Genomic DNA, 24,487 nt, shown 5'->3' with positions numbered 1-24,487 from the left:
TACATTAAAAAAAGGGCTTGATACAGGTCCTTTTAAGTTTGATTAGTTCATTTTCTGGTGCAGTATAAAAGTTAATTAAAACCTCCAAAACTGTGCGGCTTAGTTATACAGAAAATATAGCAGGGTCAATCCACACGAAATGTCCCAGCCCCGAAATCGACCATTGCCAATTTTCATCAAAAAATTTCGGTCATGTGAGAACTCCTTGAAGTTTCTGCAAACATAAAAAATGTGGTTAAACATAAAAAATTTTAAATAAAGAAACTATGTAGAATGCAAATATTGTAGAACCTTCCACTTGTCTTGCTGTTTGATGTCGCACCATGAGTGAAACCAAGAATTTTTAGTGTTGTATTTTTTAAGTAAAAACGCAAGAAATGATGCATTTTCACAATTTTTTGCAAAGGCGTCATAAAGCTTCAGACCTAATATATTCATCATGCATTGATTTATTCCTTGAGTGCGTACTAAATATAATTTAGGTTGATTACAGACTACTTTTTAGGTTAACTGCTTACAAAAATGTCAAAAAATAGGTTTTAGCTAAAGTTAAGACTTACATAAAGCACCAAATCATAAGAGGTAAATTACTTGAGAGAGCTCACTATACGTACCCACTCTAGCTTTTCGTTTAGAAAATTGCAGTCGAATAAATTTCGTTGGAGGCGAAATTTTTTTTAAGTTTGCAATTAGCCGTACTTATGTCCACTATAGAACTGTGTCCCCAACTCGGGACGCCTACGTGCCTACGAACTTTTATGCGGCAGGAATGAGCACATCTGGCTCGCTGCTAAATGATCATTAATTGTGTCACTTGACACCACAAAAAATACACCATAAACAGCATAATTCGGCAAATTTCCCACTTTTTTATTAATGGGTCTACGCACAGTCAATTAAAGGAGCCATGAAGAGAAAACACAAGTTTGGTTCATCCGAAAGATTGCCTCGTTGAACCATACTGACACCACTTTTAACGCAAACTTCGCTCAAGTAAGCTACATAATTAGGAAAAAAGGGAATGACAGTGCGACCCATCAGCTCATTTCCCGCAACAGAACCTACGATGTGACACGAGAACGCTCTGCGATTGGCGCAGGCCGGCAAAAGCAAATGCAAGTTAGGCAGGGCTTACCACTTTGCATAGTGAGCTATATGCCCGTTAAGCATACTCCACATTCCTTTTATGACACTAAGAACGGTGGAGTAAACAGTTGAAGTTCCGAATAAACACGCAAGCGTGTACGCCAATGCGTACGAAACTACCGCCAGCCGAACTCGACATCTCGACGTCGCCACCGTCGCGCAGACGAATTTTCGGGTTCGAGGCTCTTCAGGGCCAACGAACCGTCCCAGCACGCACAGCCGCGACCTTGCTTGGTATCGTAATCCCTTCACAGGAAGTTGGCCGTCATATCGCCAACCAGCAAAGGTAAAAATAGAAACGAGGGGAGTAAGGAACAGCAAGCAGCGACGAGATAGTGACAGTCGTCGCAGTTTCGGAATGGTGTTGGCTTGCTGCTATTGTTAGGAGCTCGTTTCCAGTTTACAACCACTGAAAACTTCAGTTTGTTCGAGTACTTTACAATGAAATTTCATTGCTACGGTTTGAAATGCCCATGTAGTACGGGCAAATCGTCGAGGGAGTGCGACATCCCCGCCGGTGAGGAGATCTCCTTTCATGTGCTGCCCAACGATGAACCTCAGCGAGGCAAGTGGCTACGTTTTGTGAACTTTGCAAACGGAACAGAAAGAGAGCTAAAGGAAGTACGAGTGTGCTCGCTTCATTTCCGAGGAAGTGATTACAGCAGGGACCCTTACGTTAGCTCACTCCTGGGATATGCTGGCGCTCGTCGCCGACTTCGTCAAATCGCCGCCAAAGCGCTCTGACCTTAGGGGAAAAAAATGCCGTACACACCGCGCATTCACCCTCGTATCTTTCGGGTCGAAGCAGAGAGCTCGCGCTAACGGCTTTCCATACACGACACCGGCCAACTGGCATAAGTGATACTGCTACTAAAGTTGAACTATTATTAACCATAATAAAAATACGGCACATACGTACCAGTCTGTATTCGTCCGTCGCGACGGGGCTGACGAGGCAGCGGTGCCGATGGCTGGGCGTTCGTCTGTTGTGGCTATCGCGGAATGGACGCGTATCCCACAACTCCTACCGCTCGTGCACTTAGAAGCATTGAGCGTTCAAGTGGTGTGAGGTTGTTAAATGCAAGCCCAATCATCTCGGCGAGAGTTTTGTTCTCCGGATCAGGCGATTCCATGACTAGAGCTGCGGCTGCACTAGGTTTTACTAGTATTTTTAGAATGGCCGCCGTCTCGGTTTCGGCACGAGTTCCGGTTCCTGTTTGATTCCCACGTGTGGGTGTTATATGGAGTCGACATACTGAGTATCTGTTTCATGGACCGGCTCGTATGACGCCATTGTTCACGTCAGAAAATGTGCAATTTAGCGGGAGATGTAAAATTTTGGCTTAAATTGCCTTATTTCTCAGTGAATAAAGCATCATTTGCTTCCGGGAAAGCACTTAGGCTACTACGAAACACCTAATCTTTCGAATAAAACAAACTTTTGTTTTCTCTTCATGGCTCCTTTAAGAGAAGTGAGCATTTTGCAGCAGCAGTTAGCAGCGAGCCTGATCTGACTGTCTGATGTGGAGGAAGAAGAATCACAGACTCGTTTTCCCCTCTGCACCACACTTAACCTGGCCCACAGACATCACGGCAGGATACCTTTTACAGCAAACATAACATTTTTACCCAATTGTCTCTTTTGCCTTACTGGGCAAAACTGGGCGACCACTAACTGGGCGACCACATTTTCGTTCCTGGGTGCCTAGAGTGCCATTGGCAGCCTAGATTTTCATTGCCTTTCGAACTTGTTGTCAGGTTGCTCCGAAGAATTCCACTGTTCTTCACGAGACCAAGAATGGGGCTCCACAGTAAGATAATCATGTTTTCTCACTTTTCTTCCTGGGAAAACGTTTTTGAGGTCATTCATCAAGATCACATAATCGCTGAGAAGTATTTGGCCACCCTCAAATGTCACAAGTGGATAGTTGGGTCACTACCATAGCCGTAGGCATCACTCCCATATCGTCCTGCAGGAAAGTTTCCGTATACCTCATCATGCACAGCTCTGGCTAATACTGCACTCATTTCTTAATGCAGCTGCCAGTGGCTGTTTCTGACTCCTCCTTTTCTTATACCGGAAGCTTCAAGCTCACCTTAGTGCCTACAAACAAAACATCGAGATGGTCTCTGAACGGTACAGAAGTTCCTCATTTTCATGTGCTATATAACTGCTGCTTGGAAGCTTCACAAATCCGGTTTCCAGGAACGTGCTCAACTGAAGGGAGGGCATCAACAAGGGCCATTGTGATCACTGTTGACATATGGCAGTGATTTGAATGCGTGGGTCTGAGCCCAATATGAAGTAATTTTGGAAATGTATCACTGGAGGTAAAGTTGCTTGTGGTGTTCCCAAATTGTGTCCTGAAGAGTGCTTTGAGTGCAGGTTGAAGAGGTGCTGATGCATATCTCTCAGATTGCCCACAGTTGTAAGTTACTGCTGGCTACACTAAGCGGTTTTGTGGCAATAACTCAGCTTGGAAGTGCATGGAGGAAGTATGCTTCGTGAAAATTAGGATGAAGCATACGCGTAAGCCTCCAGAAACAACCGCCTTTCGAATGACACTAATTCGTGGTTCCCTGTACAAAACTCATTACCATTTTTTGAAAAAAGCTTCATTCATTAAAGGGACACTGAAGTGATTTGTAAACATTGCGGGATTACTAGCGCAAATTGTAGTCCGGAGTCCATAGGCCATGTTTCGACCAGTCTGAGTGCGTTTACGCGAATTTATTTAGTAGAAAAATCAATTCGGAAATGCTGTCCTCTCTGCACTCTCGCCCATTTTTTTTCGTGTGACGTCAGCAGGAGATGAGCTGACAATTGGCTGCGCTACTGCACGGCTCACCGACCTTCCGCGACCGAGTCAGTCGGCCCAACGTTTAGTCCACAGGCCACAGACGGGTCGTCGCAATTCGCTCAATCAGTTAAAAATAAGCCACAACACATTTGTGAATGGAAGAATGCACCTTTCTTTACTTTGTTAGTTTGTACGCTGTATCGAGCTCCGAGTCTGGGCCGCTCTACACAAGCGCTGCACAAGTGCACATGCGACGCTTCGCTGACTTTACGCTATAGTAGGAAAATCCAGTGGTGCCACTGATGAACGGTGATTTGGAGCAATTTTCGTATCACCAAATTATTAATTTTGGATCAATTTGGAGCACCTAAATGCCAGTTTTGGAGCACCTTGGAGCAACTAAACATCAACTGCTAGATATGTCCAAAGCAACTCTCAACACTAAACATTTACCAGTACCGTCCAGTAATGGATGTAGAGGTCGCCATGGAATGGGCTTCAAGATGCTTTTCACACGTGCGATCAAAAATGGACGGCACACAGCTGAAGAATAATGGCCTTCTCCTTACTAGGGAAGACTTTTTCAAGTAGTCACTGAAAACGCTCCATAGCTCGCAGGCTCGAACATGCATTAAAAATAGCTTTCACAGTCAGCTCACCCAATAGCCCAAGAATAGCCAAATAGCCAATAAAAATTCCACCAACCACAAAAAAGTAGCCATTTTTGGCTATTTATAGCCCCAACCTGGCATCCCTGGGGCCTCCTCCTGTATATACTGTGTACCCATATCATGTTTGTTTAATAAAAACTTATTTTCTAAAAAAAGAATGGGATTTTTTTCCCACTTATTTCGAAACAGTAGCTAGAAGTCGCCAGAAGTTAGATGCAATTAAATCCCCTAAGTATCCACGCAATACCAAAAAATGCCTCAAAAAATAATTTTCAAGGTATTTTGCTCCTTTCTGGTGCGAATAAAAGGCAAAAAGGCAAGCTGGAAATGGGCACGAGAAATGCGCATGGAGCATTTTTGCATGCGATTCGTGCGCGTCGGCGTTGCGCGTCCGATTTTTTCACGCCCGCGTCGACGATTCCACGCACGCTACAGTTTCTGCCTCGCTCAGAAAATGACGCGCGTCGCGCGCGGAAGGGGGAGGAGCCTGGCGACTTGCGCCAATGGGGAGGCGCGCGCCTCATGGCGGCGGTTTTGAAGCGCTCGAGACAGCCTGGTCACGGCCGGTTGGCTCCGTCCGAGGGGTTTAGGCTCACCACCCTGGCAGGTATTGCATGGACGCTTTCACTGGCGACGCGGATAATGTTTTAAAATGACGATTTCGCCCACATTATATGCTCATTTACCACACAAGAAACTTCGTGTGTGCATTGAGCGGTATTTTAGAGAGCGCTTAAAAGTGGTCGTTCGAGCTCCCCACACCACTTCGCGGCCGAAGCCGCCGCCATGTTGCCGCACCGCTCGCAGCGTGCGGATGGTTACGCGGCAGCGGCAGCGCGCCTGTGGCGTGCGCGGCGCGTTTTCGCAAGCAGAAAACGCTCCACGAGGTTCATGCTTTAGAGAGACTGGCCATTTCTCACGGCCCGCTTCACTTGCGATGGTCCACTCCGCGAGCCCAACAATCGAACCAGGAGCTTGCAGCCGAGCGCGTCATGCATGCCGCGAAACGGCGCTCCCGCAGGCTCTCGGGGCGGAGAGAGCCGGCAATAAACGCCACCTAAAGCTACCTATTGTTCATAGCAGGAACCATTGGAAACTACAGCAAGAAGGAAAGTTTGAACCGCGGTACGCCAGCGCTGCAGTTGCTAGACGAAAACACTGTATCGGTGGTACAGTGACGGAGCCAACCAAACTCACCGCGGCAAACACGATGACGGGTGCTAGGGAGTTCAAGTTATCAAGCCGAATTAGTTACACATGTCTAGACACCACTGTGAAGTAGTGCTTGTAACAGGCTGCACGCGATTTGCGCGACACAAATTTTGGCGCACTTGCTTGCAAAATCGTGGTTTTTTATCAGGATGGCGCAGGATACCTCATTTGGCGCACATTGGCGCATTTGGTGCAGGAGTGGCAGCACTGAAAAATCTAATGCCACTTCAAGGAGGGAGAAGAGTCAGCGAAGTCAATATAGGTACTAAGGAAATCAAATCAACTGAAACTTTTACCGTACAGCACAAAACTAGGGTGCAGGAAGCACTTTTTTGCGCTGGGTGAACAAGCACAGCGGTCACCAGCATGATTGCACAACTGCGAACGCTTTTCCGTCAGAGAAATGCAATTGCTAGACGTGAGATATTGTGGAAGTTTGGGGGACGCTTACTGCAGGAGTGCTATACAACAAATATTCACCTAAAGTACTTGAAATGCTAAAACTAAATAAAAGTGTAAACTGGTTGTACATTATATACCTTATATATCCCACTTCGGCAAGGCTGGCTCGTGCCCGAGTGGTCTAAAGCGCTAGAATTTTTGTTTTGCAAGTCGCAAGTTCGAATCCCCGAGGGTGCATGCTTTTTTTTGTAAGTTGATTTTTTCGTTTGCGGCCGATGTTTTCTAACGTGAGTTCACCATTTTTTTGCCGTAACGTTCACTGCTCCGCGAGCGAGTTCGCAGAACGCGTGCAGACTGACAATGGCGCGCTAGCCAGTTCTCGTTGGCTTGCTGTTGCTACAAGCACCGTCGGCTTGCGGGCAGTGGGCGCAGGCAATTATCGGCAGACCCTTGGCCTGGTGCGAACACGCTTTTTACGATACGGGCATGAGTGAGGCAAGCTCCGAATATGCGGGAAAAGCGCATGGCATTTCAGCGTCTGCGGTGATGCGGAGGGCGTTCATGCACTGCGTAGGCCTCGGCTAGTGATTTCCACAATGCGAAGCAGTCCTGCGAGGCTTATCTTAGACATATTACAGCCGACAACATGGCATAAGCACGGCACGACGATTACTGAGATATCGAGAATGCCCATCCAACGATGCCGCCGGATGTCAAGCATGTTACCTTACAGAACCGAAACCGAAATTTGTTCGAATGCTAACCTTGGACATCGTCCAATCACGGCGCCCCCTCCTCAAGACGTAACAGCCTTTAGTTGGTGCGGCCGCCACAGAACGTGCATGGTACTTTTTCTTCTTTCCCACTTTATAAAATAATTACTGACTTATCAACCGGATAAACGAGGAAAAGTGTGGCAGTTTGAGCCAGTCTACACAGTGCAAGCAAAGCTGGGAGCTTGACAAATTGGTAGCATTTCGGCTGGCGTACCCGCAAATTTTCCCGCGGGGCTACCAAGGTTGCCAGACCAGGACTGCCCTCTGTTGATTAGCTCGCATCATCCGTAAAGGTCGCGGATCTGTCAGCCCGCTCTGGGTATACAAACCCCTGTGCGCTTGCGCCGCGGGCTCGGGCTCTAGCCCGTTTTTTTTTTCGTTTCGTCCCCACGGGAGGTACTACAAACGTATGGGGCCCATAAAGGCAGTCCGTAAAGGGGAGGGCAGTCCTGGTCTGGCCACCATGGGGACGAAGCGAAAAAAAAAAACCCGGGCCAGAGCCCCAGCCCGCGGCGCGAGCGCGCAGGGGTTTGTATAGCCAGAGCGGGCTGACAGATCCCCGGCCTTTACGGATGATGCGAGCTAATCAACAGAGGGCAGTCCTGGTCTAGCAACCTTGGTAGCCCCGCGAAAAAATGGCGGGAAAATTTGCGGGTACTCCAGCCGAAATGCTACCGACAAATTCACTTCAGTGTCCCTTTAATGAGGGTTTCATCATGTTTATATGGCCTGCATTTTTTGGCATCCTAGGTTTGGGCTGATCACGCAGTAAAGGCTGATTCCAGTCAGTTAGATGGGGCCCTAGCCGATTTTCACCGCAGTTATCTCGATGCACTACTGCTGTCAACATGCTACAGCTGTGATCTATAGCAATGCTCACAAATGCCTGAATCGTGACCGGTGTCATTCTACAAAAATAAAAGTACACCTTCCGGCAAAGTTCTTTTTTGCAAATCCACTACAGCTCTTCATCTAACTCTATGATGCAAAAAACTCCCACTCGCATTGGTGGCTAAGATGACTCTATCAGCAAGCCATCTTTCATTGGCTTGCCATAAGTTTACATTAGAGTTGTTGATGATGCTGATGGTTGCATTTTTAGGCGCAAGGCCAGCTTGGGCAAAGAGTGCCAAACAAAAGTATAATGCAGAAAACAATGGCTACTAAAATGTGTAACACAGAATAACAGTAAAATCAATCAGAAGCAATGGTGATGGCTGCTGTATAGGGCCAGTTTTGATTACGCATGATAGGAAATGAGGTTTAAAAAGTTGACATCAGACAAATATTTAAAATGTGTTGCACAGAAACGATGGCATTATCACCAAAAAACAAGGAAGGGTGTAGCGGAGTGTGTTGTCTGTATAGTCCCTTGAAATGTCTGTCTCTTATCGAGTGCCTTGCATGTGACTAGGATGTGAACTAGGGAGAGGCCCTGCCCACACCTGCTACACACGGGTCTTGAAGAGCTAGTGAGAAGGTGTGAGTGTGTTACATGTGTATGGCCTATCCGCAACTTAGCTAAGGTAACTTCAATGTGTCTATTGCGTGAATCAGTAGTGTATGGTCCTAAGTGTGGTTTTACTACGTGTAACTTGTTATCTGTCTGTTCCCTCCAGTGTCTTTGCCATGTGTTGCGGAGTTGGTGTCTAATGTGTGGCTTCATGTCTGCGTACGGCGCTGTTGCTATGTCCACTGTATTCAAGACTGTAGCAGCCGTGGCAATTTAATGTGCGGTTTCATTCCCAGCTATTCCACAGCGGCCAGGAAACCAACATATTGTTATTTCAAGACTTGAGGCGTATGCCGACATAAGGGCTTTAAAACAAGATGATTACATAATTTTTGAGCATTTTCTAAACAAAAGTGCACGTACAATGCTAAGAGAATCCATGTAAACTATGAACTTTAAAATTTGATGTTGGACAATGTGATGTAAAACAAGTAAAATGCCGTGTGCTTCAGCCGTAAAAATGCTGTTGTGGGAGTTCATTCTTTTTGCCGCGTTAAAGTTCGGTCCGTGCGCAGCACAAGCCACAGCATCAGCTGTCTTGGATGCGTCGCAATAAAACTGCACACTGGTGCTTATCCTGCAGGAAGAGGAAATGCTACATAATAGTGAGTTTTAGCTTACCGTTTCTGACGGTCCGCTCTGCCCCGATAGCAAGCGGAAGCGCCATTGCGCATGCGTGGCGCGCTACCGGCGATACCAGAGCGGGGCCCCGCTCCGCTAACCGGGGCCTCTTAGCGGACCGCCGCGGCAGCTTATGCTACCGTGTGGAATTTTAACATGGCTGCCCCCGCGATGCGAGCGCGCTATGGTAAACTCCATTTCTTCAGTTGAAACACGAGCGACGAAGTCGCGAAAGCGCTCCCGAATAGGCAATGGTGCCACACACCTGAAAGATCTTTAGAACAGAAGCGAAAAACGTCGACCGAAGCGCGGGGCTGCTTCTATGCAGCGACGAGAAAGACAGCCTTGGCTTGGCTATTCTAAAGTTTATCGGCTTCTCTATTGTTATCTAGAAAAATTATACCACGTCAGCGACTACTAATACAAAAGAAAGTTAAATGAGGCCAAGAAACACGGTATTTTGCTTTGTTTGGGCACCCAAATACAAACTCTTATGTTTCCTTCAGGATGAAGTTTTGGTTTACATGCGCACGCGAAACGACCAGTCACGCGAATCATTTCCCAAAGAGGGAGATACGGTTATCGCTTACCGTAATTACCCGATTCTAACGCGCACCTTCTTTCCGGAAAAATAGGCTGAAAAATCGCATGCGCGTTAGAATCGGATACGAAACCGAAACTGCCAAAAACACGGAAATTTTGTACCACCAATCGCCATCGCAATCTCAAGAAGGCGCCAAAGCCTTTAGCAACAATTTTTCGAATGCAGGAAGCATAGGCGCCTAGGCTTTTCTATCGGTGTTCACACAAATCATCAAATCGTTCCACTTGCGCACTTGGTAACAGCAATGGCAGCAGCGGCTCTCACGCGTTCAAAACGTGCGGTCGGCTGAAGCGTGTGCCTCTGGAGAAGCTCGCGGGATGGACCTGCGACGCGTGGGCCACGATCCCATCGACCATGGTTGAACGTTCGTTCAGAAGTGTGGCATCGCAAACGCTCTTAACGGCACCGAGGATGAAATGTTGTGGTCAGCGGAAAGCAACGAGGAGTGAAATGAGTGAGATTACTTCGGGAAATAAATCGTCCATTTCTCCTGCATTCGTTTGTCTGGGTCACAAAGTTCCGTGCGCATTACAATAAGAGGTACAAGTTTTTTAGGCTTTTTTGCCAGAAAAATCGGGTGCGCATTAGAATTGGGGGCGCGTTAGAATCGGGTAAGTAGGGTAACTAAAAGGGTTGTGCTGAGCAGAACGACGTTGGGAGCGTAGTGGAGCGCCAGAAACGGTCAGCTAAAACTCTCTATTAGCTGCCCATGGTGACCTGTTTTTGTCGAATTGCACAAAGGACAGGTCACAAGAAACAGCCCTGAGTTGCTATGGTGCAATAAAATCAATGATGGGTGTCTTGTGGATGTATGAAAATGACACTGCAGAAGCTTCTGCTCTCACTCTGAGAGGGAACAGCTTGGGACTAGATGGACGGTTTAAAAAGAGCTGCTGTGAGCATGCATCATGAATGGTCGAGTTAAAAGGATGATTTGTCAGACATTACTTTAGAGGCATACAACAAGTCATTGTATATCATCTGGTGATACAGGGACCATTTGTGGCACTCTGCATCGAGGCTTTCGACAGGGCTGGTGCAAAAGGCGCCATAAGCAAGGCGAAGCCCCAAATGCAGAACTGGGTCAAGCATTTTAAGTGCCGTTTTCATTGCCGACCCATACACGACCTTGCCGTAGTCCAAGCAAGATCCTACCAGTGCAGTATAAAGATGAGAAGCTGCTTGTCTGCACCAAACGATTGGTGAGAGACGACTTTAACGATATACACAGTTTTCAGGCATTTTTGCTTAAGCATTTTCAGATGCAAAAAAACGTTAGTTTGTTGTCGAATATTAGGCCTAAAAACTTGTGCTGCTTTTTAACAGGAACAGACTCACCATTTATAGTAATGTCAAGGTCCACATAGATCCCGCAGGCACGGGTGAACACAATGCAAGTACTTTTTTGGGGGTTCAGTTTAAAACCGTTTTTGTCAGACCAGCCAGCAAGTTTGTTCACGCCCAGCTGGACTTGATGTTTACATATTGGCATATTACATGATTTAAAAAATATTTGGACATCATCTACATAAACAGAACAAGAAATGGTTGGTGACAATGCCTTACGAAGCGAGTTAATCTTCACTATGAAGAGTGTGCAGCTCAAAACACCGCCTTGAGGCAGGCCATCTTCCTGAACATGTAGATTAGAAAGTGCACTACCAATTCTTACACAGCAAGTTCGTTCATACATGTAACTAGAAAGAGTGTTAAACATGTTGCCCGAAACACCAAATGACTTTGTCACTCAAGATGCCGTACCACCACATCGTGTCGTAGGCCTTTTCCATATCAAAGAAGATTGTAATGCAGAACTGATTGTGGATGAAGGCATCTTGTATGTAGGATTCCAACGCAACAAGTTGATCTTTGGTGGAGCTCCCTGCCCTGAAGCCTGCCTGGCAGCTCTCGAGAAGACCATTGTACTCAAGGAAGTACACGAGCCTGCGATTTATCATTTTCTCGAGAAGCTTGCACAGGCAGCTCGTTAGGGCTATGGGACGGTAACTTCAGGGAGAAGACGGGTCCTTTCCCTCCTTCAAGAAAGCAACTACTATGGCCTCCCTCTGAGGGTGTGATTTGATTGATTGTGGGGGTTTAACGCGCCGACGCAACGCAGGCGATGAGGCGCGCCGTAGTTGAGGGCTCCGGATTAATTTTGACCACCTGGGGATCTTTAACGTGCGTCGAAATCTCGTACACACGGCCGTTTTCGCTTTTCGCCTCCATCAGAAAAGCGGCCGCCGCGGCCGGGAATCAAACCCGCGACCTTGTGCTCAGCAGCGCAACGCCTTAGCCACTGAGCCACCGCGGCGGGTCCTGTGAGGGTGTGGAATGTGCCCCGAAAGCCATACGTTATTATATAGATGCAGATGTGTTTCAAGTGTGTCTGTGTGTAGGTGTTGTATCATTGTGTATGTAATGTTGTCTGGGCCTGGAGCGGAGGGTTTACATGTGCTCAGAGCAGACTTCAGCTCATGTAGTATAAACAAGGAGTTGTAAGAAGTCTGTGATTAGTTACTGTCACGTAGGTACTTCTTTTCACAAGAGGCTTTATGCTTCAGGAAAGTGTTCGTGTAGTGTGCTGAACTGGACACGTGTTAAAAGTGTTGTGCGAGTGTTAGCCTGGTCTTCTAGTGTATCCCCTGTTGTACTGACCAAGGGCAGGATGTATGTCGGTTGTCCTTTGAGTTTGTCTATACCTTGCGTGTGTCTGTGTATGAGTTTATAGATGTTATGAATGAGCACCAACTATCTCTTTTTGCCTCACGGTGCACACGTTTTCCAAACGCCTTCGCCTGTTTGAACAACAGGAGGTTACCCGACATGGGGTACTGACGAAGGATACCCACGCCTTGTTCTGGGCCTCTCACGCCCGCCTACAGTCCTCAGTCCACCACGGCCTCCTCTGGTTGCGCGGGGCACCAGAGGCATGGGGAATGGACTTTTTGGCGGCATCGAGAATGTGCGCCGTGAGCAGTTGAGCGGATTCATCTGCATTAGGTATGTTATGGTTGTGCAGTGTAGTTTGGGTGTCTCTGTAAATGTATTGCAGTTACCTCTTGTTTTATTGAACCTGTTCTGGGAAGATGGACTGCATGGGCCTTTACCTATATATGTTAGTGAGTTGGGGAAGTGGTCACTGCCATATGGGCACCCCACTCAAGAGGAAAGAAAACTGCAGAACCAATAGGCAAGTCAAGGAATGTGTTGTGTCTTATATTGTAGAATGTGGGCTTGCTTTTGTTCAACCAGCATGCTCCTGAAGATGTAACGAATTTCTCGATTAGGTGACCTTGATCCGTGCGGGAGAAGCACCACAGAGAGTTGTGTACATTCAGGTCGCCAATAAGCATAAAAGGTTCGGGTAGCTGATCTACAAGGCCCTTGAAATCAGAGCTTGAAAGCTGGAAATCAGGAGGGATGTAGATAGAGCATACTGTTACAAGCCTATCGAAGATTATGGTTGTAACGGCGACACCCTCAAGGACAGTCTGCAACTGGATGGTGTGACAAGTTAACGATTTTCTGGCAAAGATGGCCACACCACCTGAAGATGTACCACCACCATCCCTGTCCTTCCTAAATACCATGTACCTATTCAAGAAATTTGTGTGTTCTGAGTTTAAATGTGTTTCTTGAAGACACATACACGTGGCTGATTGGAGTGCAGTATCTCGAAACATCGTCAAGGTTTTTAAGAAGGCCTCTGCAGTTCCATTGAATTGTTTTCTCTTCCCATTATTTAGTGTGAGAGCTAGTGGAGTACCGCAATTACCCAATTCTAACGCGCCCCCGATTCTAACGCGCACACTATTTTCCTGGCAAAAAGACTGAAAAAACTTTCACTTCCGATTGTAACGGGCACGGAACTTTGTGAGCAAGAAAAACGAATGCGAGATAAACGGGCGATTTATTTCTCGAAGTAATCTCACCCATCTCCCTCCTCGTAGCTCTCCGCTGACCACATCTCGTCCTTGGTGCCGTCAAGCGCGTTCGCGATGCCACACTTCATAACGAACGTTCAACCATGACCGATGGGATCGTGGCCCACGCCTCGCATGCCCATCCTGCGAACTTCTCCGGAGGCGCACGCTTCAGCCGACCACTTGTTTTGAACGCGCGAGAGCCGCTGCTGCAATTGCTGTTATCAAGTGTGCAAGTGGAACAATTTGACGATTTGTGTGAACGCCGATAGAAAAGCCACGCCTATGCTTCCTGCGTCCAAAAAATTGTTGCTAAAAGCTTTGGCGCCGCGTTGAGATGGCGATGGGCCATACGAAATTTCTGTTGTTTCGGCAGTTTCGGTTTCGTATCCGATTCTAACGCGCATGTGATTTTTCCACCTATTTTTCCGGAAAAAAAGTGCGCGTTAGAATTGGGTAATTACGGTATGTATGTTTTTCTGTTGTCTTTCAGGGCTGTAACTCTTGTCTTTTTTGGCTTGTCCGGAGGCTTTGGCGTCTGAACGCGTTCCTGGCGGTGCAACGCAGACAAGAACGGCTCGACGTCCATTTCATCCTCGGATGTCCTCGAAATGCCTGTGTGATGACGCACTTTAAACTGCGGACCCTTTTGGGCACGCTTTTCCTTGCCCGCAGCCGCAGAGGGCTTCAGGAGCGCCTCGGATGGCACAGGCAGTGCGGTGGGGGTGGGAGCGGCCGCTGGTTTCCCCGTCTCCATCTTCTCCGTGCCCTCGCACGTGGTTTGGGACGGTGTAGAGGAAGTGGAGGATGCAGCATCATGCCCACCAGACGTGGTTGTCTGCACAACCGCTTCTGACTCAGCGAGCGGTGTGGAGACGGGATGGGCCGCCAGAGGCAGCCCAGGCGGGGTGGGGGCGGGACAAAGTCTGAGTGGTTGTACTGTGTCTTCGCCGAAGCCCGACACCGCTCCGGACCCTGGCGAACTGGCGTCGGCGTACCTGCCCAGAAGAAAAGAGGCGAACCGCTTTTACGCCTCTGGGAAGGCGATATTTTCTGTGACTTTGATGTTGATGATTTTCTTTTCTAGCTGAAACTTTTCACATTTCCTGGAATAGGCCGCATGTGGACCCTGGCAGTTTACACAAAGAAACTGTTGCACGTTACAGTTTTCGTATGGGTGGTCGTGCTGGGCGCATTTTGCATAGGTAAGTTGGCCGCGACAGGTGTTTGTACCGTGCCCAAACCGTTGGCACTTTAAACAGCGCCGCAGGTTAGGGATGTAAGGCTGGACTGGACATAGCACGAAACCTGCATTGATGTATTCTAGAAGGCTCACCTGTCGACGGTTAAAATGAGGTGCTTTGTGGGTATTTGTTTGTCGTCTCTTCGTATGGTTATTCGCCTGACTGCTGTTACGCCCTGACCACAAAGGCCCTCCAGCAGGTCAGCTTCAGTTTCATTTAGACAGTCATGTTCAGAGACCATGCCCTGGGAGCTGTTTAGCTCCAGTGGGGCGTGACTCAGATGGCCAGATCAGCGATGCGGATTTGAGCAAGAAGTTTAACGGCCTGATCCTGGGTACTGACCTCAACACGAATTTCACTAGTTTGATGTTTTTTGGCCTTTTACGACCCTCTAACAATACCCTCAAGAAACTTTGAAACAAGAAATAGCGACTGTGAAGCAAGAGGTTTCGATTGGTCAACTGATTACATCACGATGAAGCAAGGGTAGTTCGGTTTCAGAGGTGTAAGTTCGGTTTCAGAGGTGTAAGGTGTTATGTGTAAGCTTCATTAAAACAGGGGTGAGACAGCTGATTCAGATTTGGGAGCAGTTTTTGGAGCAGCGAAATCTCGATTTTGGAGCAGAAGAACCTTGATTTGGAGCATTATTACGTCACCTTAGGAGCCTTAAAATCAAATTTTTGGCAACTCAGGGGGTGGGGGAAGGGGGTTGGTGCACTTTTTAATGGGGTTTTGAACGTCCATAACACTGAAACAGCCTTTCAATGAAGTATTTTCTACTACAGTATCACAAGGCACGAACTGCGCTACCTTTTTACAAGCCATTTATAAATTCTTAGGCTCTATGCATAGATAGCATGGAGTGCCGTTGAGAACATTGAATCGAAAAACTAAGCAATCGTAAGGCATTTTTATGATCATGTGAATGCTGAAATTATTATTTTTGTTATCCCAGACTCGGCTTTACACACAATTGTAGAGGAATGGCAAAAGTTGTGCAAAGCGAGGTGACAATCTTCGCACCCCACCAGCCCTCCCATTTGAATCCCCAAGGTGCGCATTGACTACGATCACAATTTGAATAACGTTGGTATGTTTAGCCACCTCCCTCTTGGCATTAAATTTCACTTCAGATAGATAAACAATTATTCCTAGCGTGCAATAATAGCCCGTCCCGCTATCGGCCACTGCTTAAACATTTTGCGGCTATGTAGCCTGCGCCGCCAATTCTGCAGTGTCGATCGTCTCATTTCCGCCACTCGCAAGCTTGCCGTCCAGGGCAGCAATAACTTAGCGTTTTATTATAACACCGCAATGAGTCTGAAATTTCACTTCACGCACCGCGCCTCTCACTCGATGCCGAAACACGGTGAAATCACGGGCCCCACGTTGTTTTTGATGAACTCCCGTCCTGCGAGTCACGCAACTTTCCTCACCAGATCAAACGACTAAATGAAAACCCCGCCACCCCCATTACCAAAACCACGGTAGAAATCGGTGAAGAGCACTCTGCCTGAACCACGAGCAACTGCTTCGCCCGACGGCCATGTTTTCCAATATTCACCACATCAAGATGGCAGCGCCCAGTATTGCCGTTTTGGAGATACGGCGCTCCGAAAATTGCCATCTTTTCATCAATTTTCACCAGTAGTTTGTTGCCTGAGTACACATACGTATTTTTTCTACAGAACTTTACAATTGTTTTCCATGGGAAAACTTAAAAAAAACACAGAATATAACATGTGCAACCCGACATGGTGACCTTCGAAAAAACTATCTTGGGGACAATTTTATGCGGGTTTTTTATCTTTACAAACAGGATCACCTTGGGGGTGCTGGAAAATTATGCCGTCAGTAAGCATTTTTCCCCACTGAAACTGGCGGGAGCGTTAAAATCCTTGGCTCTCAGACTGTTTTGGGGCAGTTTGGCGCAATTTTAGCAATTTTCAAGCTTTTGGAGCAGCCTGGCGCAGGAAAGCAGATTTGTATAAAAAGTGCGCAATATGCGCAGCTGTCTCACCCCTGTTAAAATGACATTTCCTTTTAATGTTGCACATGTCACTCAATAAGCATATGAAGGACAGAAAGCTGACTCCCACACCGATGGCATTGTGGCTTGTTTGTCTGTTAAAAGGCATAAGTGTGTGATGTGTGTGTGGCCAATTCTTAATCTGCATAATGCTACCTCTACAAATCTGTCATGTTTTTCAGCAGGAGGCTTTACTATTTTGGGTTTAACGATATGTAGTTTGTCTACTTCTCTGTCCCATTGTTGCTGCCAGTGGTCCCGCAGCTTCCTTTTTACGAAAGGTTTCATATCTTGATATGGGACCTCGTTTATGTCTATGCTGCTTCGAAGGGCAGCAGCTGCAGCACTAGTCAGCAGCATCAGTTCCAGCAATGCCGCAGTGGCCAGGAACCCAGTTGACTGTGACGAGTTTCAGGCCATAAGACGAGTAGAGAGCTCTTAAAACTCAATTAAAAGTAGGGTTTCTACAGACCATCCGAGATAAAAGATTTGAGACGACACTCAGAGAGTCCGTGTATATAACGGAGTTCTTAATTTTGTTCTGAAGAATGCGTTTCAAAGCCAGTAAATACTGTACACCTCTGCAGTGAATATACGTGCATTCCTGTTCATTGTTTTGGACATATTAAGTAAGGGGCCATTTGCAGCACAGGATACAGCTGCGGTTGTTTTTGAAGCGTCTGTGTAAAATTCAGCCGCCTTGTATTTGTCACGCAGGAACAGAAAATGCCGAGCGATGACAAAGTTTGGTACATTTTTATTTTGTATTTCTCTGAAGGATGTCACAGTGAATTGGGAAAGTGTCCCACGGAGCGACCAAATCATAAATTGAGGTACAGTAGACATCAGTAAGAGGAACTTGGAACTCGCTGACGAGGTGTGACACTGCCAGTGGAAAAGGTGGAGCTATGGATGGTCGGTTTTCAGAGATAATCAGTTGTGTTATTTTTCATTATGGTATTCAGAGGGTGTTCCTTCAGAGAAGTGATCTTTGCGGCATACATCAGAGCAGTGTAGGCTCGCTCGAAGGGATGGAATAGGACTTGTTTGATATGCACCTGTGGCCAAGCAAAGCCCCAAGTTGTATAGTGGGTCGAACATTTTGAGTGCTGTTTTGGTTGCAGACTGGTGTAAAATGCAGGCGTAGATTATTCTTTACCTAACAACACTATTAAGTGCCATCAGAAATTTTGTCTTCGTTCCCCAGGACTGATGAGATAGTACCTTCAAAACGCTCATTGTTTTCAGGCATTTTACTTTTAGTGATTTAACTCTTTGATTACAGCCGAAAAACAACCGATTTTGAGTGCTTCCACAAAACTATTTTTTTCTCTTGAGCTAGTGGACACATTTAGCATTGCTATGCATGTAATTGTAGCTTATAGATTGCTCTTACAAACGTATACCAGAAGTTTTGTGAAAGGTACCATTACTTACATTTTACTAGTGAAATAATCAGAAAAAAATGCCAAAAAAGTATACACGCAACATATATAGGCAATTGTAATGATCCTAAAAATTATTTTAGGAATTCTAAGATATACAAATTGTTCCTAGACTTCTTGGTTATGATTCAATATATATATATATCAACACTGTACAGCAAGTTTTGTATTTTTGTGGGCCCATCAATCTAGCGGAACTGACGGCTGTGCCACTCCTCGAAGCCACTCGAGTGTGAGTCGGTCATGTATCCAAGCAGACATTTTTGTGTTCTGACAAAAAATTCTTTCCACTTTAGTGGTAAAAAACCAGAAAAAAATCCAGCGCTCTTGAGAAGTGTCGCGCATCGCTCCGTAGCGGTAATCTAACACGAGTGCCAGGCTATCATGAAGGTGATAACGCGATATGACACGGCGCATTTGGCAAAATATCCCTGCCGTATGTAGTCCAGACCCTACAACTCAATGTGTAAAGCCGCAGTCAGATAGGAAGCCCGTCTTGTTTATAAATACAGCCCAAATACAGCGGACGCCGTTTTCACACAACTCGCCATTAACGCGGGTTCAAATTTCACTTTTGGGGAGGTCTCTACACGCAAAATATCAACAAAACATAATAAAATCGAAAAATGAGTTGTCACTAAAAACACCAGATGGCGTTAGTTGTCCATCAGGCACCGTTTTTAGCTTTTGCGGGATGTTTAAAATCATCGGAACGCCGTGTCCGATGGACGCTATTTTCACACAACTTGCCACTATCGCGTGTTCAAATTTCACTCTTGGTGCGGTCTCTGCACGCAAAATATCAACAAAACATAACAAAATAAAAAAATGAGTCATCAATAAATACGCCAGATGGCGTTAGTTGTCCACCAGGTGCCGTTTTTAGCTTTCACGGGACGTTTGAAATCATCGGACACCGGCGTCCGATGGCCTATGGCGCCGTACTGAAAGAGTTAATATGAGGTATGAATGTGAGCCTGTGATCGAGCAAAATACCAAAAAACCTGTGTTTCTTTTTTACTGGTATGGGCTGAGCTTCTGATGTGATACAAGGAAGAGGTTGAACACCGCGTATCCTAGAGAAGACAACAACAGCACTTTTATCAGCATTAAACTGAAACCCATTTTGTTCAGCAAATGTAGCTAGCCTGTTGACACTTAATTGGATTTGACGTTCACATATCGATAGGTTACAGGATTTAAAGCTAGCTTGGATATCGTCAACGTAGGCAGAGTATGAAACAGTTCGAGGCACCAAAGTTTTAAGAGAACTCATTTTAACAATGAATAAAATAAACAATGAATAAATATAACAATGAATAGCATGAATAGCACTCCTCCCTGGGGTATGCCATTTTCTTGAACAAGTGTTTTACAGGGGTGCGACAGCTGAATCAGATTTGGGAGCAGCTTTTGGAGCAGCGAAATCTCGATTTTGGAGCAGAAGAACCTTGATTTGGAGCAGAAGAACGACATTTATTTTGTGACCTTAGAAGCCTCAAAAATCAAATTTTTGGCAACTCGGGGTGGGGGGGGGGCACGTTTTAATAAGCTTTGAATGTACGTAACACTGAAACAGCCCTTCAATAAAGTTTTTTCTACCAGAGTATCACAAGGTACAAACTGCAATACCTTTTAACAAACCATTTTTAAAATCTTAGGCTCTATGCATAGATAGTGTGGAGCTTCATTGAAAATATCGAATTGAAAAACTAAGCAATCCTAAGGCCATTTTTATTATCATGTGAATGCCAAAATTATTATTTTTGTAATCCCAGACTCGGCTTTAAGCCCAAGTATAGAGCCAAGGCAAAGCGTGCGCAAAGCGACGTGACAGTCCGCGCACCCCCCCCACCACATCCAAAGCCCTCCCATTTCAATTCCCACAGTGCACATTCACTACAATCGTAATTTGAGTAATGTTGCTATGTATAGCTACCTCCCTTTCGGCACTAAATTTTATTTCAGATAGATGAACCATTGCAATATTACTAGCTTGCAATAATAGCCCGTCCCGCAATCGGACACTGCTTGAACATTTTGTGGCGATGTAGCCTGCCCCGCCACTTCTGCATTGTTGATTGTCCCATTCCCGCCGCTCGCAAGGCAGCAATAACTGAGCGTTTTATAATACCCCAATGAGTCCGAAATTTCACTTCAAACACGCATTGCCCCTCACACTCACGGCCGAAACACCGTGAATTCGTGGGCACCACGTTGTTTTGGACGAACTCCGTCTTTCGAGTCACGCAACTTTCTGCAACAGATCAGACGATTGAATGTAGACCCACCCACCCCCATACCACAACCACGGTAGAAATCAACAAACAGCACTCTGCCTCAATCACGAGCAACTGCTTCGCCAGGCGGCCATATTTTCGAATCTTCACCACACAAAGATGGCGGCGCCCACTAACGTCGTTCCGGAGATACGGAGCTCCAAAAATTGCCGTTTTTTCATCAATTTGCACAAGTAGTTTGTCGCCTCAGTACATGTTTTTTCTACAGGACTTTGCAGTGTTTTTCGATGGGAAAACTTTGAAAACTCACAGAATATAACATGTGCAAACCGACATTGTGACTTTCAAAAGACCTATCTTGGGGGCAATGTGGGTTTTTTTATTGAATGATCAATCAATAAACCTTTACAAACAGCACCATTTCAGGAAAATTATGTCGTCAGTAGGCATTTTTCTCCACTAAAACTGAAGAAGAGTTAAAAGCCTCGGCTCTCGGACTGTTTTGGAGGAGTTTGGCGCAATTTTGCAATTTTCAAGCTTTTGGAGCAGCCCGGCGCAGGAAAACCAATTTGTATCAAAACTGCACAATAAGCGCAGCTGTCTCACTCCTGGTTTTAGACAAGGCAGTTCCCTCACGGACACAAAATGTGCGATGAGACAAATAGTCTTTAATAACAGAGGATATTGCCACTAAGGCCAAACGACTGCAAGTCCAATAGAATACCACATCGCCAAGTTCTATCGTAGGCTTTCTTCTATCGTAGGCTTTCTCCATATCAAAAAACACAGAGAAGCAGTGCTGTTTATGGACAAAACCATCTTTAGCACACAATTCAAACGCAACCAGATTATCAGTAGTTGGTCTCCCAGACCTAAACCCTGTCTCATTTTTGTCTAGAACACCATAAAACTCCAGAAAGTGAAAAAGTCTCCGGTTTATCATTTTTTCAAAGCGCTTACATAAACAACTGGTCAGGGCAATAGGCCTGTAACTAGCAGCAAAACAGGGTTCTTTCCCTTCTTTTAGAAGAGGTACAACGATTCCCTCTTTCCATGCTCTCGGCAAGCGGCCTTTCTGCCATATTTTGTTAAAGAGAGAAAGTATTGTGTAAAGTGTGTCATTGTGTAAGTGACTGATCGTCTCATGGCTGACCTACCACATGTGGACAGTGCAGCAACAAGTTCGAGCATAGTAAATGGGGCATTGTATCCCTCATTTGAGCATTGGTTCACACAAAGGGGCTGGCGCTCAGCTGGTTTCTGGTGCTGTAAAAATGTTTGAGTAATGGGTGGAATAGAATACCTGCTCAAAATGTTTGCCGAGAGCTTCTGCTTTGTCTTTTGTTGTGTTCCCCACACTACTTAAAAGGGGGTAGGGTTGGTCTTGTAGCCTTCTAGTTTCTCTATCTTAGTCCATACTTTGCGAGAGTCTGTATAAGAGTTGATAGACGACATAAACCTTGTCCAACTTTTGTTTTTTGCTAAGCGCCGTGTCCGCTTTCCTTTGGCTTTTGCCCCTTTAAACTTAAGCAGGTTGTCTGCCGTAGGATAGCGGCGTCAGAGTGCCCATACTTTATTCTGTTTGGAACGTGCACACTTGCACTCCTCATTCCACCATGGTCTAGGTTTGGGGAAGGCTTTAGAAGTAGTCTCTGGAATGCTTTTTTGAGCAGTCAAGAATATGGGCCGTAATAAGTGAACTTGCATCTTCTACATCTAGATGACTTTTTAGCAAAGGGTTAGTCTGGAAAGTTCTCTGAATGTTTTCCAGTCAACCACATGTTGTTTAAAATTTTGAAGTGAGCCTGTGTCTTGGGAGTTATTGCTTAGAGCTAGTAGTTTCACGGGGAAATGGTCGCTGCCATAGGGGTTGTTAATTACTTTGTGAATTACTTTCCACTCACAGATTGGCAGTAAAACTGCGGAGCCAATTGCCAGGTCTATTGCAGAATGTTTTGTGGGGCGTGTTGCAGTATGTTGGATGTTTCTTATTAAAGATGCAACTTCCGGATGATGTGATAAACTTTTCAATAAGCCACCCGCACACGTCAGCTTGCGCAGATCTCCAGATAGGGTTGTGGGCATTGAAATCTCGAGTTATTAGGTAGGGTTCAGGTAGCTCATGGATGTAGCCTTTGAATTTGACGTGGGATAGGCGATAGTCCGGTGGAATGTAAAGAGAACACACTGTTATTAGTCTATCAAAAATTATCCCTCGAACAGTGACTACTTCAAGTGAGGTTTGTAGCTGCAGGTGTTTACAAGCAAAAGATTTTGGTACTATTACTGCCACGCCACCAGATGGCTCACTAGTTGAGTCTGTCTTTACAGAATGTAGTATATTGTGTTAAAACTTTGCCCGAGATGGGCGTAGGTGTGTTTGTTGGACGCACAGTATTTTTGGTTTGTGATTTGAAAGTATATCATATATATCGTCAAGGTTGTTTAACAGCCCCCTACAATTCCACTGGATAATACTTTCAGCAGCCATATATACCAAGAGAAAAGAAATATGCACACATCATGAGATGTTCTTTTTCCATTAAATGAGTCATTAGTGAAGAAGTGTTTCTGGGGCCCTTCGAATAGTTAAACTTGTTCCCCGAGTTATTTCCCGCTCTAGTGATCTTGGGTGACTTCGATTTGTTTGATTTACCACGGCCAGCGGAACTGCGGCGCTCCTGTTGTGTTTCAGGAGCAGATGTACTCGGAGAGACATCCATGGCCACATCCAAGGCTTCTGAAGGAGAAGTGTCAGTGGAGACACTGTTTGTGCTAGAGGCCGCAGCCACAGCACTGGACATTGCTGCAACAGCGGTGACCGCAGGAGCAGCCTTCTTCTGTTTTGCAGATGCCCTGGATGGAACGAAATCATGACTTATCTGGACTGAGCTCGTGCTTGATACCTTAGGCACAGCACCAGAGCTCGTGCCGAAGGCCTTAAGCGCAGTGCCGGAGCTCGCGATGAAGGCCTTAGGCACAGAACTGGAAGAGGGTGAAGCAGCAGAAGCCACGGGAGCAACTTTCTGCTGCTGAGAGGGGGGCTGTGGCGGGACCAGGTCCCACTGGGTGCCCGTATCCACCAGATGACACTCCACCCCCCAGCAAGCAGCATCTGCATAACTTCTGCCTGAAAACAGGGCATGCTTAAGGCGTGCTTGCGCAAAGGTTAGGTTTTCAATGACTTTGAGTTGAATTATTTCTTTTTCCTTTTTGAATGCGGGACATGCACGTGAGTACGCAGAGTGTGGTTCACCACAGTTTGGACATTTCACTTGTTCTTTTTTGCAGTCATCACTGGTGTGGTCAGGACGTGCGCAGTGAGCACAGGTGGGTTGGCCACGACAAGACTGAGTTCCATGGCCATACTTCTGGCACTTGAAGCACCTTCGAGGACCAGGTATGTAAGGCCGTACTGGACAGGATATGAAGGCAACATGGATGGATTCAGGAAGCGTTGGACGGTTGAAGGTCAGAACAATATGCTTAGTTCGAATTTCCTCCCCTGCGCGACGCACGGTGATCCGCCACACAGCCGTGACACCCTGGTACCTCAGTCCTTCAAGCAAATTCTCATCTGCCTCGTGAAGCAGTTCCCTCTCAGAGATCATGCCTTGTGTTGTATTCAGGCTACGATGCGGTGTGACCGTTACTTTGAGTTCAGCCAGGGTGTCCTGTTTTAGTAGCTTCTGACTTTGGTTCAACCTTTGCACTTCTACCAGCAGATCACCAGAGGCTACTTTCTTTGCTTGGTAATTTCGCCCGCAATGCTTTCAAGGCACTTTGCAATGAGGAGGACAGATTTTTCAGCAGGCAGTGCATTTTCTTCTTCGGAGTGGTTTACAAGGTATTGTGTG

General features: G+C 46.2%; 1 protein-coding gene across 4 annotated transcripts in view; it reads right to left on the bottom strand.

The window, feature by feature from the left end:
* LOC144158485 (uncharacterized) overlaps positions 1-24,487 on the bottom strand; it is a 42,421-nt gene that overhangs the window by 4,981 nt on the left and 12,953 nt on the right. Inside the window, exons 2-3 of one of the 4 annotated variants that reach the window (XM_077689392.1) lie at positions 23,287-23,486; positions 17,532-20,647 (exon numbers count right to left, since the gene is read on the bottom strand). The exons of 1 other annotated variant lie outside the window; for it this stretch is intronic. In XM_077689392.1, coding sequence (XP_077545518.1) covers positions 20,636-20,647; positions 23,287-23,486 — 212 coding nt within the window. In that variant the 3' untranslated portion in view covers positions 17,532-20,635. Of the gene's footprint in view, positions 1-17,531; positions 20,648-23,286; positions 23,487-24,487 lie in introns of those variants that run through there. 2 more of the 4 variants (XM_077689390.1, XM_077689391.1) reach the window with 2 other exon arrangements.

This window comes from Haemaphysalis longicornis, unplaced genomic scaffold (genome assembly GCF_048455015.1).
Source record: "Haemaphysalis longicornis isolate Haplotype H1 unplaced genomic scaffold, Haemaphysalis longicornis Haplotype H1 scaffold_10, whole genome shotgun sequence".
Taxonomy (NCBI): Eukaryota; Metazoa; Arthropoda; class Arachnida; order Ixodida; family Ixodidae; genus Haemaphysalis; species Haemaphysalis longicornis.
The sequence above is the reverse complement of the archived record's forward strand: the minus strand, read 5'-3'. Positions and strand labels throughout refer to the sequence as shown.